The 25,188-nt window shown below is 37.3% G+C and overlaps 1 protein-coding gene across 1 annotated transcript in view; it reads right to left on the minus strand.

Annotated features, from left to right (window-relative positions):
* Positions 1 to 2,473: 2,473 nt before the first annotated feature.
* LOC130239329 (collagen alpha-1(XXIII) chain-like) overlaps positions 2,474 to 25,188 on the minus strand; it is a 74,293-nt gene continuing 51,578 nt past the window's right edge. The window contains exons 3-4 of the mRNA XM_056470434.1: positions 5,398 to 5,442; positions 2,474 to 2,487 (exon numbers count right to left, since the gene is read on the minus strand). Of these exons, the coding sequence (XP_056326409.1) occupies positions 2,474 to 2,487; positions 5,398 to 5,442 (59 nt within the window). The remainder of the gene's footprint in view (positions 2,488 to 5,397; positions 5,443 to 25,188) is intronic.

Consider the following 25,188-nt stretch of genomic DNA (forward strand, 5'->3'; position numbering starts at 1 on the left):
TTTTTTTTACTTTTAATATGAAAAACACTGAAAATATTAATTTTGCCTCCAAAATTGCACGTTATTTATTTTCACTTTTTTATAAGAAAAAAGTGGCTGTTGGTTTTTGTCAATGTGTGTTTTAATTTCAGTTGTTCAACATTGATGTTCAATAAATAATCCTAGACAGTAGATAGTGTGTTTCCTTCAATTATTTTGAAATCAGTAATGCACCCTTCATTCAAAAATCTCTCACTTTGTAATATGTGAGCATATTTACTGTACAAAACCAGTGAACAGTCAGTGAACAATGAGAAAAATTTAAATAAATAAATAAATTAATCGCTCATTAATCATAATTGAGATAAAATGTTATAACAGCTGCACATATAACATTGTATTTAGTAATATACCTGTACATACACTTGTCAATTTGTATATGCAATCACTACTTACTTGTATTTTTTAAAAATATATTTATTATCTGTTTTTTTGTCCTGTCTCTGTAATTCTGTTGCACTGTAGAAGCTCTGTCAAGAAAACAAATTCCTCGTATGTGTGAACATACCCTGGCAATAAAGCTCTTTCTGATTCTGATGTTCAGTCAATCGAGATTTAGATTTTAGGCCAAATCGCCCAGCCCTAGTGAGAGTTATGCAGTAATGCCAAGAAAGCTAGTTTTCGTTTATCGTCATTTTCTGTCGTAAACAAACTGTGGGGTAAGTGGTTCCTGGAGCTTCTGTTGCATGTATTCGGCTGCATTTGCTTAGTTTGATGATGGATTTATTTGCTTTTGGAGGCATTTAAATAAAATTCATTATCCAAACACCATTAAACAACATGGAAGATCCAGGATAACATTTTTAACTACTTTGACTGTGTTCGTCTGACAAAATAAAAAGCCATACACACAGAGGATTGCTTGAAGGAGAGTAAGTTATGGAGTTATTTTCAGTTTTGGGTGAACTATTCCTTTAACAACCAGTGACAGCAACAATGGCAGATTACAGAGCTGTGTTTTGGGCTACTTATTAAGTTAACTAGCAATTTTATCATAAAAGGCTGTATCAACTAGACAACCAGCAGAGACACAGTTATAGTTATATAACTAGTTATAGTTACAGTTAAAGAACCACATATTTTTAGTGCATTCACCTTAATCTTTTCTTATATCGCCACTCATCTTGCTGAAGGAGGACTTCATGTGCATACTCACTGCATGGCTCTGTCTGATTGTTCACAGGACCACATATAAATGTGGCATACCTGGTTTAAGCCTGTTTCCATGTGCACACAGTTATGCTTGAAATGGATAGATGCGAAAGTTTTAGAATAGGCAAAATAAAAATCACATAATCATTGTTATGTGGGCGCAGCCTACGTGAACTGCAATCAACAACTTATTTCTTGAGCTTGCAAAGGTACAATAATGTACAAGAGACTGAACATGATTCAATTCCCCACTATACTCACAGCAAAGTTCATTGTTATTCTTTATTAGAATAAAAAAAGAAGAAGTTGGAAATATCTTTGCTGTTATTTACAGATATTCTGAGAATAGTGTGTAAATTAACATAAATATATGCTAAACTTTTTCCTTGCAATAACAAAATACACAACAGTGCACTTGGCACATTCACTTTACTGTACATAATAAAACCTTTGGGCGACGCAGTAGGTAGTGCTGTCGCCTCACAGCAAGAAGGTCGCTGGTTCGAGCCTAGGCTGGGTTACTTGGCGTTTCTGTGTGGAGTTTGCATGTTCTCCCTGCGTTTGCGTGAGTTTCCTCCGGGTGCTCCGGTTTCCCCCACAGTCCAAAGACATGTGGTACAGGTGAATTGGGTAGGCTAAATTGTCCGTAGTTTATGTGTGTGAGTGAGTGTGTGTGGATGTTTCCCAGAGATGGGTTGCGGCTGGAAGGGTATCTGCTGCGTAAAACAAATGCTAGATAAGTTGGCAGTTCATTCCGCTGTGGCAACCCCAGATTAATAAAGGGACTAAGCCGACAAGAAAATGAATGAATGAATAAATCCTTTGGCATAATTTTAAAAATTGCATACGTATTTTTGTCATGAACTAAAAAGAAACAGCCAGAAGTGAGTATAAAGTGTTAAAAAAGCCATTCACATACAAATCTGTCCACAGGCTTTCATAGATAACCTGAAGTCAGGGAAGGCCTCATTGTTTTATCATTGCTTTATTGTTTGCACAAACAAAAAGGCAATATGAAAAGATATCTAAGCTTTTAGAAAAACAATGATTCAAAACATTTGATTCAAAAAGAGTTAGATAGCCGTATGATGAGTATTGCAAGTACAAATCATGAGCTCATGCGTTAGTAGGATTTACAGCCTCTTTTACATCCTTTAACCAGGACTCTACAATCAAAGCAAAACTGAGATCATAGCTTCAAGGACTCAAGCTCTATCAACTCAAAATTGATGATGACAATTTTTTCCGCTTATGTCACTTAAAATCACCCAGAACCTTTCTTCTATGACTGGATGACTGCAAGAATGAAACAAGTCCGCCAAAACAATTTGTTACAGAACTATTGAACAATATGACCAAGATTCTTTCCAGTTCTTTCATCCAGGAACCTTTCCTTTTTCCTCTAAAAGTTTAAAAAGGTTACGCCTTTCTAGTTCATGGCCAGAAACTTAGGGGAGTAACAGTATGAACCTTTGACTTGAAAACAACTGTATAATGAATGGATGAGAGAACAAAAGTCTCCTTAAAACAATTGTTTACTGTAGAGAACTGTCTGCTTAAAAAAAAGAAATGAGGAGATCTAAGTTTAAACTGAGATCTGTTAGACTGGTGTATTAACAATGGCAGCCTTAAGTAATGGTGCAGTCACACCGGTGACAAACCTTTCCTAGGGGTCCATCATTATTCTTTCCTTTCCTGTTTTGAGAGGCCTGTATTTTCTTAGAAATCAGAACCAGCATTTATCAAAGCCGTCGCTGAGACAGCAAGCCTTATTTTAGACCTAAATGCAAGAATAATGTCAAAGATCGAGTGAATAACACTCACAAAATATGTGTGGTCACACAAAAATAGCTCTCCGAACATTCCAGATCAATCTTTGTCATCATAAACGCTCTCATTTTACCCATGTGATCCCATGACACCTACATGAAAGCACAATATTAAAGAATCTATAGGTTGAAAAGTAGCAACGCCAAATGGGGCGCCTATAGAGTGCTCATGGGTATTGATACTTAACTCAAATTCTTATTGGCTACATTTTTGCAACTACTTCAAGTACAGACACTTAAAAATTAAAACTGTAGTTGAGAATGTGCTGATATTTGTTCTGTAGAGTAAAACAGCTTGTCACTAGGGCAGTACTGTACTTTCAATACCCTTGTAGATTGTTTATTCCTAAAAGGTTCATAGTAGTACCACACAGGTAAATATTATTACTCAAAAGTACTATATTAGTACTATTAAAGATAAAACATTTAATAAATTGGCCTTTAGAGGGCTCAAATATACCTAAATATATTTTTAAATGTATTTCAGCATCATAATAATCAAATGTATTATTTTCAAAGTGGAATTTAAAGGGTCACGAAACACTAAAACACATTTTTTAATATGTGACCCATGCTGCTAAATACTATAAGGACACATTTGAGCAATTCCATCCAAATGTCAACCGTGCCATGAAAAAAATTAAGTTTTCGGTGTTTTCAAACTATTATATTTGATTTACAAAAGTCACACAAGTGGGAATTTCACATCCGTCACATCCATACACAGAGATGTCACATCCATAACAAAGAATTTTCCTTATAAATGCAAAAATGTTAAAAAAAAAATCAATATTGTTTGTTCTATAGTGAGCCAACTATAATCCGTTTGATTAGCATTATTTCTTTTGGGTTGTGCAGCTTAATTCACAGAATTTCTACAAAGTATGTTGTATACTGTAAACTTGCTAACTTTTTTCGTCACATCCATAATGCATGTTTATTTTTCTCATTTAAAATCAAAAAAATGTTTACAGATTGATATTTTTCTGCTCCCATAACTCTGTGGTTAGTTGTTTTGTAAAATATAAATGGATGTTTCAATATAATGTTAATATATACTTCCTCCATCAAAAAAAAACCAAGTTTTTGTTTTCAATTCCCACAGCTGGACGTGTGGATTACAGTGGTCTGCTAATACGCGACAAAAATATGTTTGTAAGGAACATTTTTTACCCGAGACCTTTGGTGAAATCCGGATGTGCCACTCAAATCACTTTAAAAAAAAAATTTTTTTTTTTTTAAACTAGACGTGTGAAAACACCCTGCTGAGACAGGGGGGTTTCATGGCCCTTTAAACGCTTTTCAGAATTATACATATAGAGAGAATACATATATATATATATATATATATGTATATACATATATATATATATATATATATATATATATATATATATATATATATATATATATATATATATATATATATATATATATATATATATATATATATATATATATATATATGTATGTATGTATGTATGTATGTATGTATGTATGTATATATATATATATATATATATATATATATATATATATATATGTATGTATGTATGTATGTATGTATGTATGTATGTATGTATGTATATATATATATATATATATATATATATATATATATATATATATATATGTATGTATGTATGTATGTATGTATGTATGTATATATATATATATATATATATATGTATGTATGTATGTATGTATGTATGTATATATATATATATATATATATATATATATATATATATATATATATATATATATATATATATATATATATATATATATATATATATATATATATATATATATATACATAGAGAATAATATACAGAAATGCCAACTGACCCAGCCGAGGTTCGAACCAGCGACAGATAATATATTAACATGTATTCAGATTTTAGTAAAGTTTAATCATTATATTTGAATCTCAAAAGAGGTTAATTTACTTATTTATTTATTTTTTGTATATTTTGATTTGTATATTTGAGTTCACCGCATGGGTTTGAGAAACATTTTTGTTGTTTTACCAGAATAGGGATTGCATTACTAATATATTACACTAGTTTCACAGAAAGTGATGATTTTACTCTTTCAAACACATGGAATGGAAACAGTTTGCAAATGTTTTATGGCATATTGTAATACTGCTCACAAGTTAAAAGGACTCTATTAATACATCTATAGAGGTAAGACTCAGTTTCTCTAAATACAATTTCCAAAGTGCTAGCCTTTCCAAATGCTTTAAGATCTCCAAGGAGGACAGTTTGTTCTCATGCTATTAAAAGCCTTAGGTGTGCGCATACTGAATAGCTTATACACAACAGCCATCCATGGAGTTGCAAGCACAAGCATAAGCATACTGAAAACCTACCTGGAAAACCATCCCGGCCTTTCTTTCCCCTCAAACCAGGAGGTCCTGATTGAAAAACAACCCACAGTTAGTCCCACGGTTACATTTATGTATAGAATGACTGAAGCAATAGCCTTGCTGTGAATTACTGTACACTTGCGGAGCTACTCAAGAAATCCAATGCAATGCTTTATTGCTGAGCACCTCAGCTATATAATCATTTCATGGCAGTTCTTTAGACCTAGGTGTGGTTGTAACAATTAAAGCAAAACAAATTGAGCTAAAAATACTTTAGCACAGAGTCACGGCATGAAGCAAATAGCATGTCAAAAACATCCAGCAGTAGGATGAGTGGACACTTTGGTAGACTGCATGCTGGGTGTGGAGATCCTTAAAGCCCCAAAGTGAAAGGCGAAACCGAGACACGTGGAAGCATGTGTTCTGATTCCTGGCGCATTCTGCACTTGCGTCCACTTCCTGCTCTACAGACAACCTTCATCCAAAGGCAAATTGAGCCGGGGCGTCAAAAATATCCCATGTGATGATGCCTGGAGGACTCTAGGTGTAAAACTATGCGTGTCTGTGAGGGTATGTTTGTGTGAGACAGCGCGTGGTGGTTTACAACAAACAACACTGGACTATAAACACAGGGAACATTTAATGCTTTCATTAAATGTTTAAGCAATGCTATGTCAGTAAAGGTATTAATATCAAGCCGCATATCACAGCCACCTGTTACCATCCTTATGCAAGAGGACTGGAAAGTGATAGGAAATGATCTTCTGTTGCACGCTGACACGCAGGCACCCGAGCCACCTGCCCCACCTCTTTTCATAGTATTGAAACCCTGAATATTAAACTGGATGATCCAAATAGATTCAGGGAACTGTATATACTGTACTGTACCAAATAGTGCAGGGTTATAGTCATATATCATGTTATTTACTGTAGTCAATTATAATTCTCATGAATGTATGTTTTGATCATGTTGGTTAAGCACATTGTAACATTAACCATTTTCTAGATCTAGAAACTCAAACCAGATGGGACACAATCTTACAATAATCAAAGTACTGCTATATAGACCCAGGAATAACCTCAGGATGATTGGATACTGTTGCCAGCTCCACTCCCCTTATCATCTGCCAATTTCTCCAAATGCTATGTCCTCTGATTGCTCTGCACACATGCCATAGTGCCCAAGAATGAATGTTTCAGCTTGCAGTCCTACAAACTGCAAGCACAGCACAGCAAAGTCCAAGTGGAGGATGAGATAGCGAATTATGGATATGAATAAAACAGCAAATGCCAACCAGCTGCATTTCAATCATCACCAGCTTTAGTGCAAGTACCAAGTGCTGCTTCTGTAAATCAGTCTTTATTCAATAAACCAAATAAACCAAAAAGCTCTAAACTGTCATGAAACATGTTCTGATATTGAAATATAATGTTAATTTATTTATTATAACTCAAAGTTAGAAGTAAATGAATAAATAAATTGAACTTATTATGGGTGGTAAAACTAGGTCTGTGCAATATGACTGAATACTGAAAAAGTCTACCTTAACAAAAAGTCTGTCATTTCGTATTATGCTATGTTTACTGTAATACTTTTTCAGAATTTCTATGAGCACAATATTACATGCCATTACAGGGATGCAGACAGAAACAAGAATAACAGGATCTTAAAATTGCAATCTTGAAAGTACAATGTTTACGTTTAACTATTAACTATTAATAAAATGAATTTACAGGAATGATAATGTGTTGATATGTATAATATAAACCATAATCATGATATGAGATGACCTTTATCATGATACTGTATGAGATTTTTGCCATATCGCCTAGCTTTATATCCAGTAGGGCTGTGCGATTAATCGAATCGCAATCGCTAGCGGCTGTGATATTTTGGGTCATTGTCCTGCTGGAAGATGAACTGTTGCCTCAGTCTGAATTCAAGAGCACTGTGAAGCAGGCTTTCATTCAGGATGTCTCTGTACATTGCTGCATTCATCGTTCTCTTTATCCTGACTAGTCTTCCAGTTCCTGCTGCAGAAAAACATCCTCACAACATGATGCTGCCATCACCATGTTTCAGTGTAGGAATGGTATTAGCCTGGTGATGAGCGGTCCCTGGTTTTCTCCAAACGTAACGCCTGGCATTCATTCCAAAGAGTTCAATTTTAGTCTCATCAGACCAGAGAATTTTGTTTCTTGTGGAGTCCTTCAGATGCCTTTTGGCAAATTCCAAATGGGGAGTGGCTTCCATCTGGCCACTCTACCATACAGGCCCGATTGGTGGATTGCTGCATAGATGGTTGTCCTTTTGTAAGGTTCTCCTCTCTCTACAGAAGAACGCTGGAGCTCAGACAGAGTGACCATCGGGTTATTGATCACCTCCCTGACTAAGGCCCTTCTCCCCCGATCACTCAGCCTAGATGGCCGGCCAGCTCTAGAAAGAGTCCTGGTTGTCCCAAACATCTCCCACTTACAGATGATGGAGGCCACTGTGCTCACTGGAACTTTCAGAGCAGCAAAAAATATTTCTGTAACCTTCCCCAGCCCTGTGCCTCGAGACAATCCTGTCTTGGAGGTTTACAGACAATTCCTTTGTCTTCATGCTTGGTTTGTGCTTTGACATGCACTGTCAACCTTAAGACTTTTTATAGACAGGTGTTTGCCTTCAAATCATGTACAATCTACTGAATTTACTACAGGTGAACTCCAATTAAGCTGCTGAAACATCTCAAGAATGATCAGTGGAAACAGAATGAGCTCAATTTAGAGCTTCACGGCAAAGGCTGTGAATACTTATGTATATGTGAATTTTCAGGTTTTCGTTTTTAATAAATAAAATGTAAACAATTTTTAAAAATAAATTTGCAAAATTTTTTCACATTGTCATTATGGAGTGTTATGTGTAGAATTTTGAGGAAATAAATTAATTTAATCTATTTTGGAATAAGGCTGTATCATAGGAAAATGTGGAAAAAGTGTGAAAAAAATGCTTGTTTGTTGTAAGAATTCATAATAATGACAAAATATACTCATTTGTGCATTTCTTTACTTCCGTGTGCAGCCATGCTGTCGTTGTAGATGATGTATTCTGGGAAATTTTCTTACCCCTTGGTTTCGAGTTTCCCTAATCCTTCAAGCTAAAGAGAATTGGTAAGAGGAAGGGCTAAGGGGTAGATTTGGGATTGGGCCTCAAGGCCCGTGCACACCGGGACACTTTTTTCTCGTGTTTTCTATCAACGTTTAACGCCTTGTGACTAAATAAAGGGCACTAATGCGATCGTGCACACCAACGCGCAAAACGGCAGGCGTAAAAGCGTCATTTTTAAAGAAATGCCTCATGCTTGTTTTTTTTGTTTTGATGCGCCACGTTAAAACCTTCTCCCCCAATCAGATTGCCACTTTTGTTTACGTGCACAGAGCTGCTGAAGTTACAGTAAACATCACTTGAAGGCGCTCAATATACTAGCTAGCAATAGCTAAGTACAATTTCAGAGTTGTTCGCAGCTCTTACACCATATGAAAAAAAAAACATCACAAATGCACCAGGAGAAAACTAACGCTATAACTCACTACTGTTTGCTCTAGAGAAAAATTGGGCCAATAACAAAAAAACAACATTAACACTATAGCAGACACTCTAAAAAGGTCATTTCAAGACACAAGACTTTTTTGACAGGGTATTTCAATGTCATTATAGTATGGATTATAGATAGCGAAAGTTTTTATTTTAGCGCTTTTTTTTAAGCATGATGGTAAAACACGACCGCAGTTATGACTATATTAAATACATATGCTTGTTTGTTGTAAGAATTCATAATAATGACAAAATATACTCATTTGTGCATCTCTTTACTTTCGTGTGCAGCCATGCTGCCGTTGTAGATGGTGTATTCTGGGAAATTTTCTTACCCCTTGGTTTCGAGTTTCCCTACTCCTTCAAGCTAAAGAGAATTGGTAAGAGGAAGGGCTAAGGGGTAGATTTGGGATTGGGCCTCAAGGCCCGTGCACACCGGGACACTTTTTTCTCGTGTTTTCTATCAACGTTTAAAGCCTTGTGACTAAATAAAGGGCACTAATGCGATCGTGCACACCAACGCGCAAAACTGCAGGCGTAAAAGCATCATTTTTAAAGAAATGCCTCATGCTTGTTTTTTTTGTTTTGATGCGCCACGTTAAAACCTTCTCCCCCAATCAGATTGCCACTTTTGTTTACGTGCACAGAGCTGCTGAAGTTACAGTAAACATCACTTGAAGGCGCTCGAGCGAAAAACTGTCAATGCGAGCGCGCAATGAAGAAGATGCCCAGAGGCGATATGAACGTGGAGCTGCTTATTGAACTGGTGAACAATAATCATTTCTTCATCGCTAGAACTGGAGCTGCTACTTGAACCATCCATGCTTGTTCGAATCGCCAGTAACTTTAACAACACGAGTGTCAACTTGATGTCTTCTTTTTCTGTGTTACAAGCGGGTGTCAGAAGCTTAAAGTTGTGTAGCGCCATCTAACGTCAAGGAGTGATTTTGCATATTCTTCTGCTCGACGCCAGTGAAAATCACTTGGGTTTCAATCCGGAAAAACGCTGACGATAAACGTAAACGAAAAGCATCCCTGGTGTGTACGAGCCTTTACTGTTTCATTTCTGAATATTTATAAACAACTTTGAATAAAAGTTAAAATCTTAAAATAATAAAAGTTAAAGGTAATATCTTTTCAGTTCCTTTTTTAACTGACACTCACTGATTTTAGCAGTAAGAAGCCACTATACAGATACTGAGGTGAAGGTTTACTACATAATTAAATGGCAAATCAAATCAAAATCAAATAAAAAAAATGCAATTAGATATTTTCTCCAAATCGCACAGCCATAATATACAGTGGTTAAAAAGTAAACTGCCAGCCAAACAAAAAGAAATGAAATGAACTTTTGCACTTTTTGTTTTATTAAGATGAACAAAACCTTCCCCACACCTTTTAAAATCTGGAAAAATCACTGCACGCATTTCATGACTTTTCGCAACTGTTATATATAACCTTGTCAAATATAAGTTCTCTTGGTCTTCAAATAAAAATGCGGTTATGTGGCAATTCCAGAAGGCTGAGAAGATTAGTTGACTTCTTTGAAAAAAGCAATGTGGTGCTCCATGCACCTCCAGTATCCTCGGGGAGCCAATAAAACTTAAACAAAGGCCCTATCAAGTTCTGATAGGCCCACAAAAGTTTCAAGCCTAGGGAAGCGTACAGTCCATCACGCACTCCAACCCATGCTGAACCCGGTGCAGTCCAGATGACTGACGTCTAACTGAGCAGCTCCCGCTCCAATAAGAGCACAGGCCCGGTTACAGGAGCTGGACGGCAGTGTGTCTGCTCCCGTCTGCCCACTGATGACAGTTGACCCATTCACGACGATCCCTCGCCGCTTTGTTGCCTCGTTAAACTGCAGTCACAGTTTGAAAAAGGATCACAGCACAAGTCGTTTTTCATTCTCACTCTTGGCCGCCGTTGTACTAACCTCATACCATGAGGAACAGGGATTCAGAAGCACACCATCCAGTTTTCTGCTCAAAGAGTTTGGCAAACGCTTGACTACACTAGCACCTACTGCTCAATAAAAAACATCTGACATGCATACAATAGGCTCAAAAGCAAAATAGTATTTTGCTTGTAAAAATAAGAAAGGAGACATACAACATTAGAAGGCTGGGAAAATAACTTTGCAAGCTTTCTTAAGGGCACATGGTTCTAGGCCTCGGCCTCTACACTCCACTTTTGGCCAATTGCAGCATTCCCAGAGAGTCTGAATTGGTGCAGGTTTCCTATTCATTCTCATGCCAAGATGTGGCTAGGTGGAGAAATATTTTCCCCAACAATTCTTGGGAGTAGAAAAAGTGCTCCATTATAACCAGGATTAAATAATTACACCGAGCCACTTACAGGAGATCACTACAAAGACGCTTTTGTGATGATGCCAGAACAACCACAATTACCCTGACTTTACCATTATTCTCCCAAATTGCTCCCACAAGGGAAAGAATACATATATATTTACACATCAAAAAAATCTAGCTGTGTCTCCTTTATTCTGTGTAGAAGAAAGACGTCCTTCTCCAATTGTACCGGGTGGTGAAGTGGAGAGTTGGAGCACCACATAAATCTTTCAGTGAATTTTCCTTGGCTGTTTTTCCATCTAAATGGGTGATTTAGATGGTCATCGATTGAAATTTGGCCCCAGAGAAATTCATTCATGATTAGAAATCTGAGAAACATCCAAGAGTGGCATTACCATTTACTAGCCTGCTGAAAAGACTGGTGATCAACAGGAATTTCCAGACTGGTCATGCAGGTTCAAATTGATCTACATAGCAATGCAAAACAAAACAGCAGCAAAATAGTCACTGCTTTTCAGATCCCACTTGGACAATAGCCGCATTTCCACTGTTGGGCCAGTGCAAGCCAGGGCTTTTATCACGCCGGGCCAGGCTAATCACCAGGGAGGTTGAGCAGTGAGGCTGAAATCATGTTGCAAACCCCGCCCTCAGAACGCCCCACAAATCAAACATCATACAAACCACCCAGTACAGCGGGAATCAGGCAGACAAAGCACACCATCGCATCATCATGAAACGATTAAACTGGAGACAATCGAAACAAGCAAATTACTGTACAGAATTACATTATATGTTTATACGCATTGGCCATTGCATTTTCATTCATTATATTCGTTTCCTCGCCGATCGATAGTTGGCATCGTACATGGAGTGGTCTCACCACTAACGGAAAGATGACCCCGGGTTTATTATTTCGGTATTTGTTATCTTCATAGGGGTAGAAATAACACTTGTAAAGTATGAACAATAACATAAACAACACATACATTTTTAGAAAGGTTTTTATTTTTTAATTTAGCAATTAACAGGACCCAAAACATATACACTATAGATAACGATTTACCATGCAGGAAAATCGTGCGTAATTTAACTCAATAACATGCCAAAACTCAAAATGTCAAAGATGCCCTTAAAATCAAGTTCAAATAACATTACAGGAGATTCCTGTGGAGATCGCCTATCATTGGTTTTGTCTTGCTAATTATTATTTTAGACCCATAAATAGAATTACTGCTAGATAACAATCACCTGTACTTTCCCCGTCATGGCTAGGCGTGTATCAGCAAACCAATAAAGCCCAATAAAGCCCTGACCTTACTGAATAAACAGTGATCCACCAGATACTGTATGTCAGAAAGTATAGTTTACAGCTGATCAACTCATTTGATCATGGTAAAATAACACAGAAATGGAATAATAACACTTCAATCTCCTGCCGAAGCTCAGACGGTCTTCTTTGAGAAACTGTCAATCACGATGACACGCCCCGTTTTTATAGCATTAAATTTCTGGCTAAAAACATACTGTTTACAAAAATAAAGATCTGAACCTATATCAGCTTGATAACCAGTGCCTTAATTGACCAAAACCATTTTATTGCAGGTGAAATTATAATTTTTAATTTGGGCTCAAGTCTCGTTCATTAAGGCGGGCTTTGTGACTTGTACTGCAGCCAGCCCCCAGGGGGCAATTAAACTGCCTGGACCTTCACTCAAAAGCAGGCGTGTGGCACACTTGCTCCAAGCTGGCTCGTTTTGGCCCAAGGTATTCGGCGGACCAAAAAAGACTGGCCGCTAGCCCCGAGAAAGCCCTGCTTTGGCCTGTTCAGGCCCCGAAAGTGACTATGGAAATGCGGCCCTGGCTCGCACTGGCTTGCTCGCTTTAGGTGCGACAGTAGAAATGCGGCTATTGAGTGCCACTTAAAAAACGATTAATAAATCAAGTATAAGAACTTGTTATGACATATAGTTAAAACATAGTTTATTTCCTCTTTAATTGGCAAATTTGCTGGTCCGAGTTGAGATCCTCTAACATTTCACTTAATTTGACATGGGTTCTGCTCAATGAATCAGCCGGCATAGCAAGGAGGACAAGCGTTTGACTTCATTAGCAGAAACAGCAGGGATTTTAAGCATCAAGAATCTCAATAGGACCATTGAGAGCTGACTGAATTTCACTTTTTTATCCACACCCATCGGAAAAATCCTCTGTTACTGGCCCTGAGGTCATCTTATCTACTACAAATAAAATGCAGATTATAAAGGGAGAATTGGATTAACACCTGCTGGCCCTCGCAGATGCTAAAATCATTATACTTCAGTAGCAAAAGTGCTATGAAATGAAAAGAATGTGTGTGTGTGGACACGTGTGTACGAATAAATGTGCCTAAAAAAAATAAAAGCAGCTCACACTTTAAACTTTTCCACTGTATTAATCAGTTCTTGGAAATAATTGGTAGTTTTGACCCACAATGAACTAACCAGGAGAATGTTAAACGTACCCAGTAACCTCAGAGATGCTTGCAAAGTGTCAGATGCTCTCTGTAACCGTGAGACAGCATCAAACAGCTTTTATGGTGTGAAAATATCCAGTGTGAATTTGGATCTCAGCCCAATAAGCAGGATGAGTGTCAGAAGACAGGTTGTGTGGGTAGTAACAGCGGAGGAAGTTTCGTCTAGGCTTATTCAGCATGACTAAAAATAACTCAAAATGCAAAATGATTAACACTCAGCAAACTGGAATGCAAAATACTGCAAAAACAACAGTGACATGGGGAATATATCAATCTTGGGATTACACAAATCACAATCTAAATCGTTCAAATAAAGTATAATATTAAACCTGTATGCCTGCCAGATATGGCTTGAATTTATGACATTGGAAAAGTCTGGATTTATCATTGGATAAAGCATAACATCTCATGGGTGCATTTCATAACCAATCATATTATAGGAATGAAATCCACCGACTTTTCATTAGAGCTATGCAACAGTCAATCACTTATTACAAAGATTTTAGAAATGAATTAGAAGCACTGTGTGCTTTTTCCATCTTGTAGCAAAATTGTTTGTGACTAAACTCTGAGTAAACTCTAAAAACAGTAAGTTGAACGCCAATTTGCTGTTTATTCCTACAATGGTAACCCAAAAACAAAATCAATTTAATCAGTGTAGTAAAGTCTCTCCTCCACTGACATACATTTGAAATGGCCACTTGGCATTAGTCTAAGCCAAGGATTTTCAACCGGTGGGCTTCAGCAATCCTGCAGGTGGGCCACGAGATTAAAATAAAAATTAACTTAAAACTAACTCTCAATATTACACTATAATTTTTGGATTTCATCATTAATATTAAAATGAGCAAAGTAGTGTCTCCTGTTCTCTTATTGATTACTTCAAACTCGCTGCAAAACAGCCTCATGGTCGCATCTAGTACACGTAAGTTCATTTACAAACTATGCGTGAAGTGAAAGTGAAAGTCTCTCTTTGTGTATTTTTGTGTGAACTATTTAATATATTCACATAGTTGTCCAAATTAATGTCCTGTAAGTGTTTTATAACAGACGTGCACCCATACAGGTGGATCTAGCGAGGCTCAATTGTGTTTCTGCCACAGACTGTAAAATAAACTTGCATTTGAGATTAAGACGCACTCTTGTGGAGCTGTTCACTGTTCCTGTCAGCGATCTCCCGATAATATCCAGCTGCAAACTCAGATTGCCATCACACATGTTTCAACAGATTGTTTTACTGTATTTTACATTTGTCTTTATATTTTTGAATAGTAGATATTTAATAATAGATATTCAGTCAGTCCAGTTTAAAGCAGAAGCTGTTTTTTTTTGCAATCTCCCTGTTGATCTGTGGTTCTCTTTGAATCTGTGTATGTTTAAAAAAATATATATATATATATATATATATATATATATATATATATATATATATATATATATATATATATATATATATATATATATATATATATATATATATTTGTTGAACTTCATACAAACATTTTAGAGAAAATGTCAGACAGGTGGGCCTCGAAGTGGGCCATGAAGAGAAAAAGGTTAAGAACCCCTGGTCTGAGCCACAAGATTTTGGCTAAAGATTGCATGCTTGGCTTAAATAGGCTTCATTTTGCTCTATACCACACACTGTAACTTCGACATCCCATGATAATTGATGTATCTAAATTTATTTTCCCCCTTTGGTGCAACCACTGAGAGTTGATTTCTGACTGGTCCTAAAATTGATTGTTGTTTTATAGATGTGAAAATCATTTCGCACAAAGGAGAATATACAATTAAATAGCTACAGAGCTCAACATATATAAGTACACCCCTCACAAAACTATCTTTTAAATTCTTATTTTTAACAGGAAGCTATACAATATTAAATTTGTGCATTTACATTAGATTAGTCAGTACTAAAGCCAAAACTGGAGCTTATCTAACATTATAACTTACGATAACAGTCCAAAAACTAGTACAGGGTTTCTGCAGGTTTCTTCAAATCAAATTTAAGACTGTTAAAGACAATTATGGATGACATTTTAGACTTATAAAGAGGCTAAACACCAAGTAATTTTTAGATCCAGTTACTTCTGTAAATAGTTTTCTTTTAATGAAAGATCATGTAAAACACTGATGTAAAGTGATGTGTTGCTTTAGTTTTCTTTCCCTAATTGGAGAATTTAATTTGGAGAGTTTGCTGTAAAAAATTCTAACAGCTGTTTATTATCTCTTTGCAATAAAAAAACTTAAATATATATAAAAAAAAGTTTTGAGATGGATTATAGGTGATTGGGTGTCGACCAGATGGGGTAGCTTTACTTGGACATAGGAAAATGGGGTATTTTTTCCTGAAGCAATCTAATAGGACTTTTCATTTGTCAGTAACCTGGGTTAATCGTTTCCGGTGAATTGTATGCCAATGCAAATTTGGCGCGTTTCAGGTCTTTTTTCTTTAAAAATCTCCACTGGCTGAGTGATATCTGATATAAAGTTGGTCTCAGATTGCACAAGAAGCATTGCATTAAATTACATTTTCCCCCGCCATGTCTTGAGCATTTATTTTACCCCAGTATATTCAATGGAGCTTCTGTGCTAGCCTGCTGATTCTAATGGGTGCGTGCGAGCAAACGGCTTTTTGTCTCATTTTATGCTTGAGCAACTAAATGAATGCCAAAGTCTATTTTACTGATTGTATTTTAATTACATTACAACATCGATGCTGTAAAAGGAACCGTATAAAATGTAAAAAACTCACAAAAAACGGGTCACTGGAAGTTTATCAGTATGGGAAAAACACTAGCTCGGCATATACCCTATTAAGGCAAGGCAAGGCAAGGCAAGTTTATTTATATAGCACATTTCATACACAGTGGCAATTCAAAGTGCTTTACATAAACTGGAATTGAGACCAGATTAAAATTATTTAAGACCATTTAAGACCCGAGGATACCCTGCAGTACACCCAAATGTATATGTTATTAAAAAAAGTATCAAATACAAATTTAAAAAAAGAGAAAAAAATCAAGAAAAGCAAAAAAATAAAAAATTAAATAAATATTTAGTTAAAATTTTTAGGTTGTAATTTTTTTTTTTTTTGCAATATTTTGCTTGAATTTAATTGTATTATCTTTAAATTTCTAAATATGTTTGGTGACTAAAATATTATTTTAATAAATATATTTGTTTAATAAATCGGTTTTGTTTAAATGCACCAGAATACATTGCCTATATTCACTGAGAAATGGCTAAAACTCCGGGAAGCCAACTTAAAATAACGTACAAGGAATGTGGTGGGTTATTAAATAACATTTATTTTCCAATTTAAAAGACAGTGTGATCTTGTTTCCTTGTACCTCATAACCTCCAAAGCAACAAACACTTATTCAAAATAAATGGCCGTGAGGGTAAGGTTAAAACAACACCTTCTCAACTGCTGAACAGAAAATCTGACACTTTAGAGGAAGCCTAGAAGATGTTTTATGCTTTTGCCTTGACAATTGTAATTGCGATGCATACGCTTGTGAGCTCACCTTTGACCTAAGGGAGTTCTGAATGCGACAACTATACCAAAACAGTGTTAAAAGGGCAAGATAAGTGTGTCTGTTTTGAAAAAAAGATCTGGCCACTGGAGTACACTCCCTCAAAAGAAAAAAAAAACCCCACAATTCATCAGAACGATGAAACAACACATTTATTAACCTCGACATCATAATTGCAAAAGGATAGCAAAATTTCCTTCCATAAATACCAATCAATCTGCAGAGCTTTGCTACTTACCACACATTCTAAAAATTAAATTTAAAGACGGACTCAAAAGGGGAGGCTTCCCCAAACATGGCGTCAGCTTTCTCCCAAGACTCAAGGCAGACAAATCCGTTATTGAGCTTTGTCACATTAGTTAAGCGAAAAACTGCAGACTGCTGAACTCCCATAGGACCCCCACGGGTTTTACCGCTCCCATTCACGCTGTGGCCAAGAGCGAAAAAATGAAGTGCGATGAGAGCTCAGAGAGCCGGCGTCCGCCGATATTGGGTTACTGAGGGTAAAAAGGCATGCCATGCCAAGAGTTATTAAAACAGAAGCCTGACAAGGAGATTTCAGTGGCATTGCTGAAATAAACAGAGAGCTGCTCAATGTCTTTACCATGTGTGTTACAGGGCTGGCGCTTGGCCAGCGGCTCTCAACACACGCCGTGGCTGCTGTGTCAAAAGCGGCCATCAAATAAATGCAGACTGTCGGCTGATTACAAAAGCAGAACTGTTGAAATAAACATTACACAGCTAAAAACATATTAAAATAGCCATGCGCTGAATTTTTTAATGGAGCTAATGGTGGGTTACTAGGCAGGAGAGATGATTTAAGGGCTGCTCTGAATATCTCTACTATGCCTGAAATCAGAAAATAGTATTCATGGCATAAAAATGTGTTTACAGAAAGTTTTATATACACCCGGAGTGGTAATAAGGATTTGGAAAAGTGATATGCAGACATGGTAAGTGCAACAATAATGTGGTCAGCAAATGTGCTCTTTCAAGTGTACCCGAGAAATTCCTACTCCTACAAATTGGTCAGTCATTATTAAGTCCAGTCATTTATGCATTTATGTCGGAAACAAATTATGGATGTACTCTCTTGAAATAAAAAAGGGACTTTCACAGGGACTGGTGGTTCCATAGGAACTGTTCAGTTCATTTGCAGCTCTTAAATTTACCCTTTTTTAATAGTGTGACAATTTAATGACCAAATAACTTTTTCATTCATTCATTTTTTTTTCAGCTCAGTCCCTTTATTAATCTGGAGTCGCCACTGCGGAATGATCCGCCAACTTATCCAGTATATGTTTTATGCAGAGGATGCCCTTCCAGCTGCAACCCATCACTGGGAAATACCCAAACACTCTCATTCACACACATTAACTACGGACAATTTAGCTTACTCAATTCACCTGTACCGCATGTCTTTCACAGAATTCACAGAAACGCACACTGACCAAGCCGAGGCTCGAACCAGAGACCTTCTTGCTGTGAGGCGATCTTGCTAGCTGCACCACCGTGACACCATCAAATAACTTTTTGTGCAGCTCAAATATTTAATGCCATTATAATACTAGATGAAAATAAGATGTTTTTTATTATTATTAATAATTCATGAATAACTTTGTTATGATTTACTTGGTTTGCTTGTTTTCCTAATGAATATCAAAAGTGAATGTACTGTATAGAACAGTGTTTCCCAACCCTGTTCCTGAAGGCACACCAACAGTACACATTTTCAAGCTCTCCCTAATCTAACACACCTGAATTAACTCACCAGAACATTAGAAAAGACTCCAAAACCTGAAGTGAATGGGTGAGATAGGGGAGACATCCAAAATATGTTCTGTTGGTGTGCCTCCAGGAACAGAGTTGGGAAACACTGGTATAGAATAGCCAATTAAACAGTGCAATTTGGTGTACAGCATGACTTTTAGATTCATTCATCTATAGTGTCCACAATTTGTTACATTCATACAGTTAATTCAAAAGTTCGCCCTTAGCTGATGATTGATTATAAAGCGTGTTTGGCATGCTGTCCTGGAAGAGAGCCCTGACCTTGTGAGATCCTCGAGCCCTGGAGCGAGGGAGTCTGAGTTCAGGTAGTTCTCGAGAACTCCCCTGCTTGATGATAGTAGATGTAGATTATGAATGCTATAGAGTGTGAATACTGTCCACAGTGGTACCTCAAAGATGTATATTAGTGCCCAAATGTCCCTAAAATATACCATTAAGGACCCTTCAGGTACAAATATGTACCTTTTGAAAAGTTACGGCCCCAGTGACAGCTCCTGTACCTTTATTTCTGAGAGTGTAGTGTTTAACTGCATTGCTTTAATGCACTCCTGCATAGGGCTCACACACACACACTCTGACAACTTCAAATTTGTTGATAAGCTGTGGTGTGCGATTCTCTCTGTCTTGCTCTGAATGCAGTCGACCAATCACAACAGACTAGGCCATCGGACCAGTCAGCGCAGATAAGCATCACGATAAGGAGGGGTTTGGGAACAAATGAATCGCTGAACAATTCATATGGGAGTCGTTGGGATAACTAGGTAAAAATAAGTGTGTATTATAAGACAATGAAAGTGTTTTTGATCTAGCATGCATATTAGCCTGTTATTGGAGACCCCCAAAACCAAAATATGACCTTTTTAATGCATAATAGGGGCTCTTTAACATCAATAGAATAGAAATTGGTTAAACTGGTAAAGAATAGTCAGTAAAAAGTTATTTGCATACTTAATGAAAGTTATTTCCTAATCTAAAAACACAAATAACTAACCATATATTTTATGGGTAAACACTTCTTTTTTTTTGTAATAAGCTGTTAAATCTGAGCTCCACGTCTGCCACAAAGGAAATGCAGCAGTTTACAAATTGTGGAATGTAAGTGATACAAAGGAAAGAAAGCATTCATCTACAGTGTAAAGGTTAGGGCAGCTGTACATAACTTCACCACATACAGCAACCTCAAGCAGCAAGTACAAATCTATAAAACAAAACAGGATACTGAAATAAACCTAGTCTTGTTGAAGGATGGCATGCCCTAACAGAGTGTAAACTGGAAAAAAAAGAAGAAATCACAAAAGATTGTATTTCCGTTTTATGTTACTGACTCAAATGAGAGAAACAGACTCAGCCACAAACACGGAACAGCATCCAATGAGTCAGGAGCAACTGAAATACCGACATTCCTCTATTCCCCGAATACAACGCTGGTAAGTATGGCGTTGTAACTCCCATTTATCTAGGATTTACATTTGGGAATGAAACAGAGAACAGAGACTAAACTGAAGCAAAAAACCCAAATAATCAAACATTGGGCACGTGCAATGTGCTTGTAAATTGCTTCTGCGGTGTGCTCGGATCCTCATAGCGAAGTTATGGCCTGCTGACAGGGACACAGAGGACTTTTCAACACCCTTCTCTATTACACCTCAAAATAATATCCAGTGGCACAAAACCAGCATCCTGCCCCAATCTGTTTGAGCCACAGACAGCACAAACTTTCATCCAGACCTGGCAATATGTGAAAAACTGGCACTATTGTTCAATTGAAATGATGGAGCTGTGGGGAGTTTCAGTGTAGACAGCAAGAATTACATAGAAATGTTGTAAGAATACTCCAAATCAGTTATTAATGTGTCACAAATTTATACTGAGGTGGACAAAGCTGCTTTGCATTACTTGACTTAAGTTTGAGGGTACTGACACACTTGAAAAAGCAAGATGGAGCATGTGATGGATAATGGAAATTCATTTTGGAGATGTGGAAAGACCATGTGCTTAAATCCCCCATTGGTCACTGAGTAAATGATGACATTTACTCTAGTTTTTCCAAACCTGTACTGTATTTATTTTTAATTATTTCTCTTTCTTCATGGTAAAAGCAATCCAAAACACTCAATGAAAGTGAATTCATTCATTTATTTTCCTTTAGCTTAGTCTCTGATTTATCAGAGGTCGCCACAGCGGAATTAACTGCCAACTATTCCAGGCAGCATATGTTTTACTCAGCAGATGCCCTTCCAGTCGCAACCCAGTAATGGGAAACACCCATACACACTCACACACTATGGTCTATTTAGTTTGCCCAATTCACTTATACCCCTTGTCTTTGGACCCGGAGGAAACCCACACGAGCACGGGGAGAACATTAAACTACACACAGAAATGCCAAGTGGTCCAAGAGGGACTCGAACCAGTAACCTGCCACCATGCCACCCCAAAGTGAACTCAATAAGTCAATTAAAACCCTAAATCTAAAAAATTTGTTTTAATAACTTTTAATAATAATTTAAAAAGATCTGTTTTAATAACTTGGTTTATACAGTATTAAATAAGCCATTCAGACTTCGTTCGAGATATTTTTATGATACTTTTACAGTCATTTCATGTCACCTGGGACACTCAAAAGATACAGACCAATCCTCTGTACACAAATTAAAGGGGCTGTTTACACCTGGTCACTTCATGTGTTTTTTCTGATTAGATAGCTTTCAGATTGTGAAAAGGGAATGAGTAAATGTTCACCTAAAATGCATTTGAGATGGATATTTCTACATCTGATCGCTTAAACCACTTCATTAGTAAGTGATGGATGCATTTGAGCTGCACTCAGAAGGTTTTCAGTGCTCCTTTTTGTCAGTGTCAAAGATGTGATGAAATATGTTGTAGAGGACCAAAACATTCCACAAGATACTGTGAAGTTGTGAAGCATCCCAGATTGATCCGGGACCACGATGACACACTAGACACAATAAAGCAATATATTATTTTCGCCCATATCCCTATTGTCATTAACAAATCATCACGACCCCATACATCAAACAAGCTGTGCCAAGACCAGGTCGACAATGTCTAGTCTGAACCCAGAAAAACTAAAGTAGTGAGGGAGAGAGTCATTTTTTTGATGAAATATGCCTTCAAGATTTTGCACGAAGACATCGAATCTAATTAAAATGATAAATGTGGTATTTTATCCAAGCATGATATGAGAACTCATGTGTGTATGTGTATGTGTGTTTATTTGACTTACGAATGTTCCATTGCCATGGAGATCTCGAGCAGGGGAAGTACTTAGTCTGAGATGTACTGTGCTTTGGAGAGGTTTGATTCAGCTCAGTTCCTGTCACATGTTGCAGGAACACACACACTGCCATTTCCCAGAACGCGTTCCAACAACACACACAAACACACCTCAACCTCATGAACCCCATATTTTTCTCCCACTAGTTTATCTTCCTCTGTTTGCCTGTCTAGGATCAGTGGTGATCTTTCTGTCCATCTGTTCATCAGATCCACTGAAGGCTCCATCGGCGTCCAGACGATACACACCGCTTTGCTGGCCGAGTGGTCATCTTACACCACTGCGTGCCACCCTGACCATGGAATCCAAACACGCTGTCTCACTGAAGGCATAAACCATCTCTGCCTGCACAGCTGGCCAGGACGCATTCTCTCCACCAGAGCTGGAGCGGGTGCTGGTGCCAAGGGCTACTGCAGACACAGGCGTCAGTGTGTAGTGGGTGTAAAGAGGATGGAATGAAACTCAGCGTTCCAAAAGAGCAAATCAAACACCTCGTGTTACAGTTTGCACTCCTGATGAATCAGGATATTTCAAAAAGTGTATAAATATTTTACTTTTTACAAAATACTTAACTCAGAGTTAAATGGTAAAAGAAAATAAAAGAAAAAACATATATATATACACACACACACATACATATATATATATATATATATATATATATATATATATATATATATATATATATATATATATATATATATATATATATATATATATATATATATATATATATATATATATACATACATGTGCATATTATCGCCATAGTCCCTTTATTAATCAGGGGGAGGGGGGGCACAGCGGAATGAACCACCAACTTATCCAGCATATGTTTTACGCAGCGGATGCCTTTCCAGCTGCAACCCATCACTGGGAAACATCCATACACTCTCATTTACACACACACACACACACACACACACACACACGCTACAGACAATTTAGCTTACCCAATTCACCTATAGCACATGTCTTTGGACTGTGGGGGAAACCGGAGCACCTGGAGGAAACTCAACTGAACACGGGGAGAACATGCAAATTCCACACAGAATTGCCAACTAACCCAGCCGAGGCTTTAACCAGCAACCTTCTTGCTGTGAGGTGATCATGCTACCCACTGCGCCACCACGCTGCCATAAACTACTGTATAAAATACAATTATATTTATTTTTTTCTATTTTTTTGATTACTAATGGGAACTTTTTTTTTCTAAATTAAAATATCCTAAAGAAAGAAAATCTTTAAAAAATGTAAACAATTGAATGTTAAAAAATGGTCCATATTTTGTGTAGATTACAAATCTGTTTATTCCAAAAATTATCTTTGTCAACTTAAAAAACGACAAAAAGTAATGAACAATGTTACTTTATTTTAATAAATTAATCAGGTTTCAACTCAACTATTCAACTTTTCAAAGCTAAAATAGTTATTCATTCATGCATTCATTCATTTTCCTTCGGCTTAGTCGGCTTGCCACAGCAGAATGTAATGTATTGTATATTTATATATCGAATTTATCATGTATGGCGCTACACGGAAAAAAGCACTTCACAATCATGGGGTGGGGGGTGGTCGCTCTCTCCATACCACCACCATTGTGCAGCATCCACTTGGATGATGCGATGGCAGCCACAGCACAACAGCGCCAGTGCGCTCACCACACACTAGCTATTGTTGGAGGGGAGAGACAATGATAGAGCCAATTCAGTGGATGGGGATGATTGGGAGGCTATGTGGGTAAAAGCCAATGGAGGGAATTTGGCCAGGACACCGGGGTTACAACCCTACTCTTTACGAGAAGTGCCATGGGATTTTTAATGACCACAGAGAGTCAGGACCTCGGTTTAAAGTCTCATCTGAAAGACGGTGCTCACTGACAGTTTAGTGTCTCCGCAATTTTTCTGGGGTAGGACTCACACAGACTGCAGGTTGAGCCCCCCCTGCTGGCCTCACTAACACCACTTCCAACAGTAATGTAATTTTCCCATGTGGTCTCCCATCCAGGTACTGACCAGGCTCAGCCCTGCTTAGTTTTAGTGAGTAAGCGGTCTTGGGCTGCAGGTTGATACGGCTTTGGCAATGAACCGCTAATTTTTTCCGGTATGTGTTTTATGCAACAGATGCCCTACCAGCCATTACCCAGTACTGGGAGACACACATACACTCTCACATTCACCACAAGCACTCACACACAATGGTCAATGTAGTTCATCAGAAACACTTATACAGCATGTCTTTGGACTGTGGGGGAAACCGGAGCATCCGGTGGAAACCCACACAAACACAGTGAGAACATGCAAACTCCACACAGAAACAAGCAGCAGCCTTCTTGCTGTGAGGCGACAGTGCTAACCACTGAGCCACGATGCCCCCCCCCCCCCCCCCATTGTTTTTTTAACTTAAACAAAAAAGAAATTATTTGAAACTTTTAAAAAATTATTTAAACTAAAATCATTACTTTGGTTAAATCATCAGTTTCCAAAATGAATTTAGTAGATTAAAGTAGAATATACTCCAAACAACACAACATTTTTACATAACATTTAATGCATATTTGAGAAAACATTGCTAACTCAACTAATCTATCTTTACAAGAACACAATTATGAATAAAACAAATTTTTACATTGTGCACTGAATGACAGATCATTCAAGAGGCTTTGGCTGTCCATCTGCAGCAAATGCAGAGAGAAAAACAGCACTGCTGCAGCGCTGTGACCTCTTCTACACACACAATGTGCGCGCACACACTCAAAAAAC

Source organism: Danio aesculapii, chromosome 13, assembly GCF_903798145.1.
Source record: "Danio aesculapii chromosome 13, fDanAes4.1, whole genome shotgun sequence".
Lineage (NCBI taxonomy): Eukaryota > Metazoa > Chordata > Actinopteri > Cypriniformes > Danionidae > Danio > Danio aesculapii.